We start from the raw sequence: 16,074 nt of genomic DNA, 5'->3' as shown, positions 1-16,074 counted from the left end.
TCTCTGTTGTAGTGTCTAGCTGGACAGTCTACTGTTCTCTCTGTCTGTTGTAGTGTCTAGCTGGACAGTCTACTGTTCTCTCTCTCTGTTGTAGTGTCTAGCTGGACAGTCTACTGTTCTCTCTGTTGTAGTGTCTAGCTGGACAGTCTACTGTTCTCTCTCTCTCTGTTGTAGTGTCTAGCTGGACAGTCTACTGTTCTCTCTCTCTGTTGTAGTGTCTAGCTGGACAGTCTACTGTTCTCTCTGTTGTTGTGTCTAGCTGGACAGTCTACTGTTCTCTCTCTCTGTGCTTTCTCTTCATCCGTCTTTCCTTCCCTCAGAGGAAACCCAGAGTATTTAGGGAACGATAACGGCGGAAAGCTCATATCCTCTCAAGAGTGAAACTTCCCGACAAAACAATCCCAAACAACCTTGAACGTTGACAAAAGGCCTACATACCCAAACTGTAAAGTACCTTCAGCCTCTCTCCTCTGTCTCAACAGTCCGCCGTTCTCTCTCTCGCTCTGTCTTTGTTCCTCTCCTGTCTGCTCTACTTTCTGAGTATACTGCTGGTTTCTACAGAGCAGAGCAATGTTGACTTCTGGCTGCTAACTATGTCCAGACCCATGAGTCACACATAACACATCCCAGCTAGCAGTCCACTTCTAACACAGGACTGGGAAGGGGGGGGCTGGAAGAAACTCTCCCTATACCCTACTTGAACCTCCTGCTCTCCCCTCCCCCCTGCTCTTCCTCTTCCCCTGTTTTCTCTTCCCTGTCTTCCCCTGCTCTTCTCCCTTTCCCCCTCCTGCTCTTCCCTCCTTCCCCCCTCCCTTCCTTCCCTCACTTCTTCTCTTTCCTCCTCCTGCTCTTCCCTCCTTCTCCCCCTCCTGCTCTCCCTTCCTTCCCTCACTTCTTGTCTTCCCCCCTCCTGCTCTTCCCTCCTTCCCCCCTCCTGCTCTGCCCCCCTTCCCTCACTTCTTGTACCTTCTACTATACCCTTTCCATCTTCCTCTACTCCTCCCTCCCCCTCCCCCTCCAAACTATTTGCTTACATGCATCAGTATATACTTCCTGACATTGAATAACAATCTCCTAAAACTCTGGGAAAGAGGTTGCCTTCAGACTCTGATCTAAGGTCAGTTTTTGCATTTCCCCCTCCTTATGGTTAAAGGCTAACATCAGTTTAAGGCTAAACTGATTCCAGATCAGCATCTGAAGAGGGGAAATTTCTATCCGCAGCCAGAGTAGCCTCTCCAGCCTGTTACCATGCCAATCGACTGAAGCTGGAGCCACATAGTTCCAGGGTTGTGTCAGAGGCAGAAAATAAGTAGTCCCGGCCTAACCTCAACACCGCACCGGGATACTTACTGCAACAGCTGTGAGACAGCTGAGAGAGAGAGAGAGAGAGAAAGTAGTCCCAGCTATGTTTTAAATAAGAATTTAAAAAAAACAATTAGGAATGGAAAGACTTGAGGATGTAAAACAAAGAGGTTTATTCCATCCACTAATACGAAACAAATCGCTTGTAACACAGAAAAATCTTTATTTTCTGTATTTTGATCCTGAACAACGTTTATTAGAGGTGTGGTTAGCGCCATCATGAATTGCACAGTAAAATGTTACACTATTCAAAATAAGGAAGTTGTGTTGTTATGGCCGTATCCATCTGCTCTAAGTCTCTAGCTTCATGAGGATTAGTTGTGTTATTGTATGTCATATCATTTCAAAGGCTTGTTCTTATCTTTCAAAATACTGTATGTATCATGTTTTCATATATGGTTTGACACCAGCCAATTCATGCCAATTAATGTACGCAGAGGTCACGGTACATTCAGGAATTACAAAAGCTATTTTGCCGATGACGCAACAACGCTAATATGGCGATTTCCAGTTAGCTGGTGTTCTAAAGCCGAGTGTTTCCATTCCTCTTTAATGGTTAACCTGCTTATACGTCACAGAAATATTGTTCAGAAGGGTGATTGTACAGTTCTGCAGTCCCGCTCAGCCAACCATATGAAACCACTAGCCATGCTAACAGCTCTACAGTCCTGCTCAGCCAACCATATAAAACCACTAGCCATGCTAACAGCTCCTAGCCTGACAGTTCTGCAGTCCCGCTCAGCCAACCATATAAAACCACTAGCCATGCTAACAGCTCTACAGTCCTGCTCAGCCAACCATATAAAACCACTAGCCATGCTAACAGCTCCTAGCCTGACAGTTCTGCAGTCCCGCTCAGCCAACCATATAAAACCACTAGCCATGCTAACAGCTCTACAGTCCTGCTCAGCCAACCATATAAAACCACTAGCCATGCTAACAGCTCCTAGCCTGACAGTTCTGCAGTCCCGCTCAGCCAACCATATAAAACCACTAGCCATGCTAACAGCTCCTAGCCCGACAGTTCTGCAGTCCCGCTCAGCCAACCATATAAAACCACTAGCCATGCTAACAGCTCTACAGTCCTGCTCAGCCAACCATATAAAACCACTAGCCATGCTAACAGCTCTACAGTCCTGCTCAGCCAACCATATAAAACCACTAGCCATGCTAACAGCTCCTAGCCCGACAGTTCTGCAGTCCCGCTCTGCCAACCATATAAAACCACTAGCCATGCTAACAGCTCCTAGCCCGACAGTTCTGCAGTCCCGCTCAGCCAACCATATAAAACCACTAGCCATGCTAACAGCTCTACAGTCCCGCTCAGCCAACCATATAAAACCACTAGCCATGCTAACAGCTCTACAGTCCTGCTCAGCCAACCATATAAAACCACTAGCCATGCTAACAGCTCCTAGCCCGACAGTTCTACAGTCCCGCTCAGCCAACCATATAAAACCACTAGCCATGCTAACAGCTCCTAGCCCGACAGTTCTGCAGTCCCGCTCAGCCAACCATATAAAACCACTAGCCATGCTAACAGCTCTACAGTCCTGCTCAGCCAACCATATAAAACCACTAGCCATGCTAACAGCTCCTAGCCCGGCAGCAAGTGTTGGCGTGCAAAGCAAGGTCATAATTTATATGGCAGATGAGTAATAGCAGAGGAAAAAAATGGTCTATATCCCAAACAGCACCCTTTTCCCTTTATAGTGCACTACTTTAGACCAGGGCCCATTGGGAACAGGGGTCATTTGGGACACTTTCGTCAGAAGTAGTGCACTACTTTAGACCAGGAGCCAGTGTACTCTGGTCAGAAGTAGTGCATTAAAAGAGAGAATAGGGTACTATTTGAGATACACAATATGTCTGTCAAAACTAGCAGATCTCTTACCTGAGTCTGTGGTCTTTCTGCCTCTCTGAGCGCTCTGTGGAGAGAAAGAGAGAGAGCAGAGAAGAGGGGAATGGAGAGAGAAGAGGGGAATGGAGAGAGAAGAGGGGAATGGAGAGAGAAGAGGGGAAGGGAGATAAAAGAGGGGGAATGGAGATAGTGAAATAGAGAAAGGGGACGAGAGAAGCCTTGATCAAGATATCGCCACACTAGCTCATTCATCTCTTCTCCCCTGTAACTCCTCCTTTTAGTCATTTCTAATAAAAGGAGAATTCATTCTCAAGTCAAACTTACCTGGTCCAATTATAATAAATATAGATAACTCCCCAGCATATAAAGTTCCTCTTGTCTGTGATTCAGATAAAACAAACATCCACAGAACTATTAGAGCAGCAGAAGTCCAGCAGTTCTGGTGGATCTTCCAGAACGTAACAGAGTGAACTGAAGATCCAGAGGAAAGATGGAAACCAAACCGCTGTCCAATGAAACTCTCTCTCTCCGGGATCTAGAATGTGGAAACCCTCTCCCCTGGATCTGGTTGGCTGGTTAAAAATAAAGACCGTAGCTGTGATAGGCTAGTGATGGGGTTGAGCAGCAGAAAACATCAGTCAATCTGGGGTAGTCATCAATGTTTCCAGCTGCATTATAACTTATTATAGCCTGTTATTAACTACAGCTCCGAGTGCAGAGAGTAAAGAGGCTTAAAAAAAGGTTTTCTTATGCATTGAGTTATAACACATTACCAAATCAAACCAAATCTTAGGCCATTATAAACTGGGTGGTTCAATGCCTGAATGCTGATTGGCTGACAGCCGTTGGTATATCAGATCGTATAAGGCAGGTATGACAAAAAAACATTATTTTTACTGCTCTAATTACGTTGGTAACCAGTTTATAACAGCAATAAGGCACCTCAGGGGTTTGTGGTATATGGCCAATATACCACGGCTAATGGCTCTATCCAGGCACTCAGTGTTGCGTCATGCTTAAAAACAGCCCTTAGCCGTGGTATATATATCACATCCCCTATAATGCTGCTATGAAGGGTGTTATAAAGCTGAACTTCTACTCCTTACTGCAGCGTGTTAACTACAGCTCTAGGTACAGAGAGTACAGGTGGGGTTTTATCTATGTACAGGTTATAATGCATTATACAGGATACAAAGGCTAAACTACTCCTTACTGCAGCCTGTGATTTTACCTCAAAAAGCACCTTATAAAAGCCTCTGGTCCAAAAATGCATAACGCTCTATATAGGGAATAGGGAGAGAGACTAAAACAATACTAGCCTCTCAGACAGTATCTATAGTTAGAGAGACTAAAACAATACTAGCCTCTCAGACAGTATCTATAGAGACTAAAACAATACTAGCCTCTCAGACAGTATCTATAGTTAGAGAGACTAAAACAATACTAGCCTCTCAGACAGTATCTATAGAGACTAAAACAATACTAGCCTCTCAGACAGTATCTATAGTTAGAGAGACTAAAACAATACTAGCCTCTCAGACAGTATCTATAGTTAGAGAGACTAAAACAATACTAGCCTCTCAGACAGTATCTATAGTTAGAGACTAAAACAATACTAGCCTCTGACAGTATCTATAGTTAGAGACTAAAACAATACTAGCCTCTGACAGTATCTATAGTTAGAGACTAAAACAATACTAGCCTCTCAGACAGTATCTATAGTTAGAGACTAAAACAATACTAGCCTCTCAGACAGTATCTATAGAGACTAAAACAATACTAGCCTCTCAGACAGTATCTATAGTTAGAGAGACTAAAACAATACTAGCCTCTCAGACAGAATCTATAGTTAGAGACTAAAACAATACTAGCCTCTCAGACAGTATCTATAGTTAGAGACTAAAACAATACTAGCCTCTCAGACAGTAGCCTAAGTCAACCAAGTCTGTTTTAACATCCATTGTGAATGATAATAGTTCCTCACAGTACTAGAAACATCTTTCTAACACTCTCCCGGTGTCGATAATGACCAGGCCTCGATGTGAAAGAGAAAAATATCATGATCTAATGATCCCATATGTGACTCATTTCAGGAAACTAGGTATATTGTCGCTCGTCACTACTTCACAGGAGAGGCTTTGAATGTAAACTTTTTATTTTATATATCAAAATGCATTTTTTGGGGGGGCAGAAATGCCTTCCCGGAAGAAGCAAACTGTCATGTGCCTTAATGAAACTTGTATGCATCTGTCATGTGCCTTAATGAAACTTGTATGCATCTGTCATGTGCCTTAATGAAACTTGTATGCATCTGTCATGTGCCTTAATGAAACTTGTATGCATCTGTCATGTGCCTTAATGAAACTTGTATGCATCTGTCATGTGCCTTAATGAAACTTGTATGCATCTGTCATGTGCCTTAATGAAACTTGTATGCATCTGTCATGTGCCTTAATGAAACTTGTATGCATCTGTCATGTGCCTTAATGAAACTTGTATGCATCTGTCATGTGCCTTAATGAAACTTGTATGCATCTGTCATGTGCCTTAATGAAACTTGTATGCATCTGTCATGTGCCTTAATGAAACTTGTATGCATCTGTCATGTGCCTTAATGAAACTTGTATGCATCTGTCATGTGCCTTAATGAAACTTGTATGCATCTGTCATGTGCCTTAATGAAACTTGTATGCATCTGTCATGTGCCTTAATGAAACTTGTATGCATCTGTCATGTGCCTTAATGAAACTTGTATGCATCTGTAAACACGAATAAAAATGGTTAAATTAAGAACCTTGTTGGTTTAGCCAACGAAAAAGCCACGAACCTTCCCGCTAGCCACGATTGGCTGAGATAATGTGTGGGCCGGACATGCCGAGAGATGATTTCGGATTGGTCTGCCATGTAGCACGCTTCTGTCTATAACGTGAGCTGCTAAGTATGTGTAGGTCATCCTTTCTAACGCTGATTTTTTATAAATATATCACGTAGTAGAACTGCATCAGTGTTGCTCTCCACTTTCTGGAGGACCCGAGTTTTGAAATCAGTGGAATTAGAGTATGATAGCTAAAGAGATGGAGTAAATTCTGGAATTTGATTGTAAACATGCAGAGGGAGTGGAGAAGAGAACACACAGAAAAGGCTGCCGGGCGCCTGCAGGTCGTCAGTTGAACAGTGTTTCCTCTGACACATCGGTGCGTCTGGCTTCCGGGTTAAGCTGGGAGGGTGTTAAGAAGTGGGGTTTGGTGAGTCACGTTTCGGAGGACGCATGACTCGATCCTTCGCCCCTCTCCCGAGCCCGTTGGGGAGTTGCAGCGATGAGACAAGATCATAATCACAAAATTTGTGGAGAAAAAAGGGAGGTAGAAATCACAACAAAATAAATAAAAGATGGAACGTTGCTTTTAGTTGCCTGATTTGCTAGAATGACATATACTACATTTATTTTTTAAACAGTTTAATTTATTGGTGTTAAAATACACTAGTTATGCTATACTGGACCACCAGGCTGCTGTCGTTTTTGTGTTTATACTTTCTCATAACAACAACGACAAGTTTGTTGTCAGACGACAATAGAATGTTCACGATGTCACTGCTGCAACTGTCAACAGGCGTAGTGTAAAGCGGCCTTTAGGCGTAGTAGTGTAAAGCGGCCTTTAGGCGTAGTAGTGTAAACCGGCCTTTAGGCGTAGTAGTGTAAACCGGCCTTTAGGCGTAGTAGTGTAAACCGGCCTTTAGGCGTAGTAGTGTAAATCGGCCTTTAGGCGTAGTAGTGTAAACCGGCCTTTAGGCGTAGTAGTGTAAACCGGCCTTTAGGCGTAGTAGTGTAAACCGGCCTTTAGGCGTAGTAGTGTAAACCAGCCTTTAGGCGTAGTAGTGTAAATCAGCCTTTAGGCGTAGTAGTGTAAATCAGCCTTTAGGCGTAGTAGTGTAAATCAGCCTTTAGGCGTAGTAGTGTAAAGCGGCCTTTAGGCGTAGTAGTGTAAACCGGCCTTTAGGCGTAGTAGTGTAAAGCGGCCTTTAGGCGTAGTAGTGTAAAGCGGCCTTTAGGCGTAGTAGTGTAAACCAGCCTTTAGGCGTAGTAGTGTAAACCGGCCTTTAGGCGTAGTAGTGTAAATCAGCCTTTAGGCGTAGTAGTGTAAACCGGCCTTTAGGCGTAGTAGTGTAAAGCGGCCTTTAGGCGTAGTAGTGTAAACCGGCCTTTAGTCTTGAAATCTTTGGTTGTTTACCACATGGCTTCACATGTGAATCCTTAAAGAGATGGGTGGGGCTAAAGCTTAAGAGGGTGTGAACAATGCTGAATGGGTGGAGACAAAGAAGAGCTCTCCAGTAGGTGTACCAAAACATTCACGGGCCATTTTCTCAAAAAGTGGTGTTACAAGTTTATCAACTTTCAAAGCAGAACTACTTTCCCATTGTTCCTCAACTGTAGTATATGATATAACTTTTATCCAATGTAAAATACAATTTCTAATTTTGCTACATAAAAACAGATTGAGCTGGTCGGTCACATATATCCAGTGGAAACATTTTTCCCCATTGCGCAAAAACAGCTGTCTGTCCCGAGGTCACTGACATGGGAAACTCAGAGGGCCTGGAAAAGGCTGTGGTTCGCTTGCGATGAACGGGGCGATGAACGGGGCGATGAACGGGGGTTGGAACGTCATTTCTCACGAATTCGGAAGTGGTGAAAACTCTTTGGTGTTAGAACCCATTAAAAACAACTGTGCTAGCGCGTGCACACAGGAAGTCCCGTGATAAAATGTGACTACGGACGTGAAATGGCCGTCCGACTGATTCGTTCTGCCGCCGGGCCCTGGCTCACGAAACAGTAATTCAACAAGATCAAAAATGCATATTCCCATGAAACTGATTGAGATCAAATCAAATATTGAAATTTACATGGTTTTTAGAGTGAAGTACATCGGAAAAAAGCAAAAGAAAACTGCAAGACTGAATAGGAGAAAAAACAAGCAACAAACAAAGAAGATAGGCTTTTGAAAAATAACTATTTTTCATAAAATTGTAGTTATCTTAGCAAGCTGAATTGTTTACCAGTTGCTAAGCAGTTGCTAGGGACTCTTTTGGAAGAAGCTAGCTAGCTAACGAAGAACAACAAAGAATATCTAGTTAACAGAAGAAAAGAAAGAGAAAATCAGGACAGAAGAAAAAGGATATCAAAGTGAAACAGTTCTCTAAAGACACAGGAGACAATAATACAAGAAACAACACTTCTGTAGCTTGTCAACTATGTGTCTGTCTATCCCTGTTCTCTCCTCTCTGCACAGGCCATACAAACGCTTCACACCGCGTGGCCGCTGCCACTCTAACCTGGTGGTCCCAGCGCGCACGACCCACGTGGAGTTCCAGGTCTCCGGCAGCCTCTGGAACTGCCGGTCTGCTGCCAACAAGGCTGAGTTCATCTCAGCCTATGCTACCCTCCAGTCCCTAGACTTCCTGGCGCTGACGGAAACATGGATTACCACAGATAACACTGCTACTCCTACTGCTCTCTCTTCGTCTGCCCACGTGTTCTCGCATACCCCTAGAGCATCGAGCCAGCGGGGTGGTGGCACTGGAATCCTCATCTCTCCCAAGTGGACATTCTCTCTTTCTCCCCTGACCCATCTGTCTATCTCCTCATTTGAATTCCATGCTGTCACAGTTACCAGCCCTTTCAAGCTTAACATCCTTATCATTTATCGCCCTCCAGGTTCCCTTGGAGAGTTCATCAATGAGCTTGACGCCTTGATAAGTTCCTTTCCTGAGGATGGCTCACCTCTCACAGTTCTGGGTGACTTTAACCTCCCCACGTCTACCTTTGACTCATTCCTCTCTGCCTCCTTCTTTCCACTCCTCTCCTCTTTTGACCTCACCCTCTCACCTTCCCCCCCTACTCACAAGGCAGGCAATACGCTTGACCTCATCTTTACTAGATGCTGTTCTTCCACTAATCTCATTGCAACTCACCTCCAAATCTCCGACCACTACCTTCTATCCTTTTCCCTCTTGCTCCCATCCAACACTTCTCAGTCTGCCCCTACTCGGATGGTATTGCGCCGTCCCAACCTTCGCTCTCTCTCTCCCAATACTCTCTCCTCTTCCATCCTATCATCTCTTCCCTCTGCTCAAACCTTCTCCAACCTATCTCCTGATTCTGCCTCCTCAACCCTCCTCTCCTCCCTTTCTGCATCCTTTGATTTTCTCTGTCCCCTATCCTCCAGGCCGGCTCGGTCCTCCCCTCCTGCTCCGTGGCTCGACGACTCACTACGAGCTCACAGAACAAGGCTCCGGGCAGCCGAGCGGAAATGGAGGAAAACTCGCCTCCCTGCGGACCTGGCATCCTTTCACTCACTCCTCTCTACATTCTCCTCTTCTGTCTCTGCTGCTAAAGCCACTTTCTACCACTCTAAATTCCAAGCATCTGCCTCTAACCCTAGGAAGCTCTTTGCTACCTTCTCCTCCCTCCTGAATCCTCCTCCCCCTCCCCCCTCCTCCCTCTCTGCGGATGACTTCGTCAACCATTTTGAAGGTTGACGATATCCGATCCTCGTTTGCTAAGTCAAACGACACCGCTGGTCCTGCTCACACTGCCCTACCTCTCTCTCCAGATGAAATCTCGCATCTTGTGACGGCCGGCCGCCCAACAACCTGCCCACTTGACCCTATCCCCTCCTCTCTTCTCCAGACCATTTCCGGAGACCTTCTCCCCTTCCTCACCTCGCTCATCAACTCATCCTTGACCGCTGGCTACGTCCCTTCCGTCTTCAAGAGAGCGAGAGTTGCACCCCTTCTGAAAAAACCTACACTCGATCCCTCCGATGTCAACAACTACAGACCAGTATCCCTTCTTTCTTTTCTCTCCAAAACTCTTGAACGTGCCGTCCTTGGCCAGCTCTCCTGCTATCTCTCTCAGAATGACCTTCTTGATCCAAATCAGTCAGGTTTCAAGACTGGTCATTCAACTGAGACTGCTCTTCTCTGTGTCACGGAGGCTCTCCGCACTGCTAAAGCTAACTCTCTCTCCTCAGCTCTCATCCTTCTAGACCTATCTGCTGCCTTTGATACTGTGAACCATCAGATCCTCCTCTCCACCCTCTCCGAGTTGGGCATCTCCGGCGCGGCCCACGCTTGGATTGCGTCCTACCTGACAGGTCGCTCCTACCAGGTGGCGTGGCGAGAATCTGTCTCCGCACCATGCGCTCTCACCACTGGTGTTCCCCAGGGCTCTGTTCTAGGCCCTCTCCTATTCTCGCTATACACCAAGTCACTTGGCTCTGTCATATCCTCACATGGTCTCTCCTATCATTGCTATGCAGACGACACACAATTAATCTTCTCCTTTCCCCCTTCTGATAACCAGGCGGCGAATCGCATCTCTGCATGTCTGTCAGACATATCAGTGTGGATGACGGATCACCAGCTCAAGCTGAACCTCGGCAAGACGGAGCTGCTCTTCCTCCCGGGGAAGGACTGCCCGTTCCATGATCTCGCCATCACGGTTGACAACTCCCTTGTGTCCTCCTCCCAGAGTGCTAAGAACCTTGGCGTGATCCTGGACAACACCCTGTCGTTCTCCACTAACATCAAGGCGGTGACCCGATCCTGTAGGTTCATGCTCTACAACATTCGCAGAGTACGACCCTGCCTCACACAGGAAGCGGCGCAGGTCCTAATCCAGGCACTTGTCATCTCCCGTCTGGATTACTGCAACTCGCTGTTGGCTGGGCTCCATGCCTGTGCCATTAAACCCCTACAACTCATCCAGAACGCCGCAGCCCGTCTGGTGTTCAACCTTCCCAAGTTCTCTCACGTCACCCCGCTCTCTCCACTGGCTTCCAGTTGAAGCTCGCATCCGCTACAAGACCATGGTGATTGCCTACGGAGCTGTGAAGGGAACGGCACCTCCATACCTTCAGGCTCTGATCAGGCCCTACACCCAAACAAGGGCACTGCGTTCATCCACCACTGGCCTGCTGGCCCCCCTACCTCTGAGGAAGCACAGTTCCCGCTCAGCCCAGTCAAAACTGTTCGCTTCTCTGGCACCCCAATGGTGGAACAAGCTCCCTCACGACGCCAGGACAGCGGAGTCAATCACCACCTTCCGGAGACACCTGAAACCCCACCTCTTTAAGGAATACCTAGGATAGGATAAAGTAATCCTTCTAACCCCCCCTCCCTTAAAAGATTTAGATGCACTATTGTAAAGTGGTTGTTCCACTGGATATCATAAGGTGAATGCACCATTTTGTAAGTCGCTCTGGATAAGAGCGTCTGCTAAATGACTTAAATGTAAATGTAAATGTAGATGATTGGCATGCAGGTGCTGTCTAAATAACATCCGTTATTTAGACAGTGGCAACGATGATGATTATGAAACATGGTCTTTTGCCTGCCAATGCAGTGAAGAAAACGATATGACAACAATAACATCTAATGTAACTGGCCCCTCTAACAGTACAACTGGCCCCAGCTTGCCCCCCCCCCCCCAGTTGAAATGGTCTAGAACCGCCACTATTACAGAGGAGTGTAAAAACAAAAATCTTTTAAGCTGGATCATGTTGTATTATATTGTTGTATGTATTAAATCTGTAATGTATTGATTGTTGCTGCCTTCTTGGACAGGTCTCCCTTGAAAAAGAGGCTCTGGGTCTCAATGGGCTTTTCCTGGTTAAATAAAAAATTACAAAAATCTGTTGGTACAAACGTTGCGGAAATGACGCCATTTAAATTGTTGTTTTTCCACTACCTCTCACACGTAAAAAACAAAACAAAAAACCAAACAAATAAATAACACGACACTGGTTTGTATCATTTTCTTATGATGCAATACATCCATCACATTGACAATGTACTTTAAAACTAAACACACACAGCACAAACAACAGATGTTGATACATAAACTATTCTGGTGGAATGTTGTTTGGTGAGATGTTACCTCCAGATGGTTGTCTCCTTACGACAGGTTCCCCTCTCGGTTCCCCTCTCAAACTCTGCTGCTGTTCGTCCTCCATTCTCCTCGCCTCGGCCATCGCAGAGAGACACAGAGAGAGAGACAGAGACTACTCTAGTATGGGACTGAAGACAACTAGCGCTACAAGTCCATAACAATGGATAACAACATGTCCCTACCGCATAGAAACCGACGAGCGGCCAGTGCCGTGCGACTTTTACCTAAACTACACAACAACTCGTATAACCTTTCCCAAAAACAAGTAGACTACCGTGAATATCCTTCGCCAACGTTGGGATTGTGTAAAAATGATCACAAAGAGATGAAAAAAAAAACAATAGCTATTTGTTGCGGATAATAAGAGTCGAGACTTGGGAATAATAGGTAGTTTGTCTGACCAGCTCCAACACGTCACTACGTCATCAGAGGAGGAAGAGGACCTGGCATGTGGACGCTCGTTACTAGTTATCACAGCCACAAAAATCCGACGGTTGTCTCCATGTTTCTGTCGTTGATTTGACTCATTTGACAAATATTTAATTAAGATCAATTGCGCTAAACATGCGGTTTAGAGGCGTAACCAGACCTCAACTTCTTCAGATACTCTCGCTTAGTCCGGTTGACTCTCCAGCAGGAAACAGTGTGTTTTCTCCTTGCTCCCTCAAAACAATATTTATACATGGAATTTATACACATACTTTACTTCAAAGGGATGTTCTATCTATCTATTCCTTATGTCACAATTTACTGGGATACATTTGTCAGTAATATCTGTTTGAAAAAAAGGTTGTGGTTGTTACCAACACAAACACCTGCTTGGTAACAAAGGTCAAAGGTCTCTTTCAGAATGAATCATAAGTATTACTAACCTGTGAATCATTTACCTGAAGAAACTCAACAAACATATTAACATTAACTGTACTTTTGTTTTGTGTGTGTGTGTGTGTTGAGCATCCAGAAACAGTTTAGTATTTGTTTTGGTATTGTATGTATGCAAAAAAAATTTTTTTTAAAAGATGATGACAAGATATTTATTTTGGCATTGTCTACATGTAAAGAAATGATGGCAAGATAATTTGTGGATTTATAATTGATAATATTCTTGATGACTTTTGTTTATTATGGGAAAATATGCCGCTCGGGTTTCCTTACTTACAATAAGGCTAAAGAAAAATAAATTGTACCTTTTAAATGTAACGGTGCTAATGGGAACATGTAATATTCAGAAATGTAAACAGAAACACAACACTCTTCCTTGTTTTCTAGAAGGAATTCGACCAGTACATTAAGACCATTCTACATTCTTCCAATCAGCAAGCTGTTAAAACAATCAATACATGTGTATTTTAAGGTCTTTGTATAATCTGTCGTTTGTTGTACCCCCCCCCCCCCCCCCTTCTCAGCATATAGCATATATGTTGTTCTTGTTCGCTTGTTTGTATGCTTCACTTCCTGAATGTAAACATGTATTATTTGTTTTAAGTCACAGGCCTGTGCTGCGTTCATGTGCTATCAGAGTTATCAGAAGATTCTACTTCCCAAGTGGGGAACGTCACTCCAAGTCGGAATTACAAAGCGGAGAAACTCTGAGAAAATGTCCTAACCCCGGAGTTGTGAAGTTTCACCACTGACCTTTGACCTTTTCAACCAAACGATGACAACAAATCCTTTTTTTTTTTTTTTTTTTTAAATATATATAACAACCTCATCAATATGGAAAAATGTAGCTCGTTTTTGACCGTATGTCCAATGTTAAACAAGCTAACTTTATTATTGGCATAACATTGTTTACCTCGCTAGCAAGCTAAGAAGTTTATCAAGCTAGCTCAAATCTTATTGGTTGAAGAATTGTTCTGTCTTCAGAAGACACGTGAATACATTCGGTCTTCCCAGTTTCCCCTAATTATGTCTAAACCATTTTTACAATTTATCTTCTTAAAATGTGATTTTTTTTTTAACACTAACCTTAACCACACTGCTAACCACATGCCTAACCCTAACCAATTGTGATTTTGCGGCTGTGGAATCTTACTTTGTGGGAATATGTTCAAATGAATTACTTGAAAGCAACAACCAAGCCGACTGATTGACAGTTTGTTTTCCATCGTTTTTTTGAAAAATTACACTGAACCAGGACCTAAACACTTTGAGAAAAAAAAAAAGTGGTCTTGTGTTCAACACCGGTGACCACAGTATAGTTCTAGTAAAGAGTAAATGATCGTGTTTAGCTTGGTCACTGACAATGTTTAGACTGGTGTGGAAGATAAGTGTTATTATTATCCCGATGTGAAGGCTACTGTCTTGTCTGTGGCCGTCCAGTCCACATAAGGTCTATGGTTGGTCCATTATTACAGGGAAACTACAGAAGGAAAACAACGTTTCAACACTGTAACATACCGATTCAGAACACTTTTAATGTGCTCGAGGTTTTCTTTTAAAGAACACAGCAACAACAGAAGAAAACAAGCAACAAATATTTACAGAATATTTACAAACAAGTTGGCAGGATATTGTGCAAAGTCTTAAAATGTTTCAATAAGGCTGGTAATTTGCATAAGTAAGTAGGCTATAACCACTATGTAACCTGTGTTATGTCATGTCTTAATAAAGAGGTCAAAGTTCATAGACACGTTATAGAGTTGTCCTGTAGTGGATCATCTCAAATTAATATCCCACGGGGGGGGGGGCCAGTACAAAAAAATTATAAAATTAAAATAAAAAAATGCATGAAATGAAATGTCTGCATTCACTACTGTAAGTCGCTCTGGATAAGAGCATCTGCTAAATGACTAAAAATGTAAAATATAAATATCAATCAATATGGATAGTGTTGATAATCCACAATTCAAGTCGTGAATAATTGGTCAGCTGTTATGTTTAGGTATATCTGTCCATAAGAGACGTGTGTACAACATGACGTTTGTAGGAAACACCAGTTGTGCTGCCACCCTGTTAGAAGGTAACAGATCATTTTATTACAATGGTTAAGATGGATTTTCATTTGTGTTCCATGGTGTTATTCTCCCCCTAGTGGAGCTTTCTGGTACTTAAAGACTGTACGCAAACAGGAAGTAGAGAATTATGTTCTGCACACATAGAAGCGGCTAAAAACAACGCTACGGTGCAGGTTTTTCAGTGTAGCTATTTCTTGTCACTCTTCAGCCTCGGAAAAAAAAAAAATGTGTTTGTAAGTTGGATTCAAGCATTTAGCTAGTGATGATAATCTTGTTATTGATAGAGTTGCTTACATATATCAATGTTGGTCGGTTGCATTTACTCACACAAATTGCAATGCTTTTAATGTATGTCGTCAGCTGTATTACTTTGCTCGTGCGTCATGCAAACGAATTGTAAAACATACAATACTGTAGTTTTGTTACTGTGTCTAGTGTAATATGCTTTGTTGTTCTACAGAGATGGTTGTACATTATTAGAGTAATGAAAGGAGTTAGCCAATTACCATATGAGTAACAATTAGCGACATGGTTTGTCGTCATGCCAGATGCATGGTACCCTCGGCACGTGTTTTGTATTTTCACGCAACTTCAACTTGAAAGGTATAAATGTACAGCTACAGTATGTCGATGTGAATTGAATAATAAAGTATATTCTTTTCTGTATTTTGCTGTTTCACAACATAAACGTTTTTCAATATATTCATTCAAGAAAAGTCAGGCCTTGGGAGTTTTATTGAAGACTTAGTTGTTAGTTATCTGTCTAGTTTTGCATGGGAACGCAATTCAAGGGCAGAATACCAGTAACGTGACAAAGACGACCAAAGAGCAGAGAACCGCAGCACAGCTTCAGCTACGCAACAAAAACAAACAAAAAAATGCTGCACATGCTCAGAAATATCCGTATTTTATTTATTTTTTTGCTTGGGGAAAATTGGGATACA

General features: G+C 43.5%; 1 protein-coding gene across 1 annotated transcript; it reads right to left on the bottom strand.

Moving 5' to 3' along the window:
• Positions 1 to 971: 971 nt before the first annotated feature.
• Positions 972 to 12,962, bottom strand: LOC123739379 (uncharacterized). The gene is made up of 2 exons (XM_045713773.1): positions 12,162 to 12,962; positions 972 to 3,290 (listed from the first exon to the last, which is right to left on the bottom strand). Exon 2 carries the CDS (start codon positions 2,997 to 2,999, stop codon positions 1,950 to 1,952), a length of 1,050 nt encoding a protein of 349 aa, XP_045569729.1. The 5' UTR covers positions 3,000 to 3,290; positions 12,162 to 12,962; the 3' UTR covers positions 972 to 1,949.
• Between the last annotated feature and the right edge of the window lie 3,112 nt (positions 12,963 to 16,074).

The sequence above is a fragment of the Salmo salar genome, unplaced genomic scaffold (genome assembly GCF_905237065.1).
Source record: "Salmo salar unplaced genomic scaffold, Ssal_v3.1, whole genome shotgun sequence".
NCBI classification, from domain to species: domain Eukaryota; kingdom Metazoa; phylum Chordata; class Actinopteri; order Salmoniformes; family Salmonidae; genus Salmo; species Salmo salar.
This window is presented reverse-complemented; position numbering and strand designations above follow the sequence as displayed.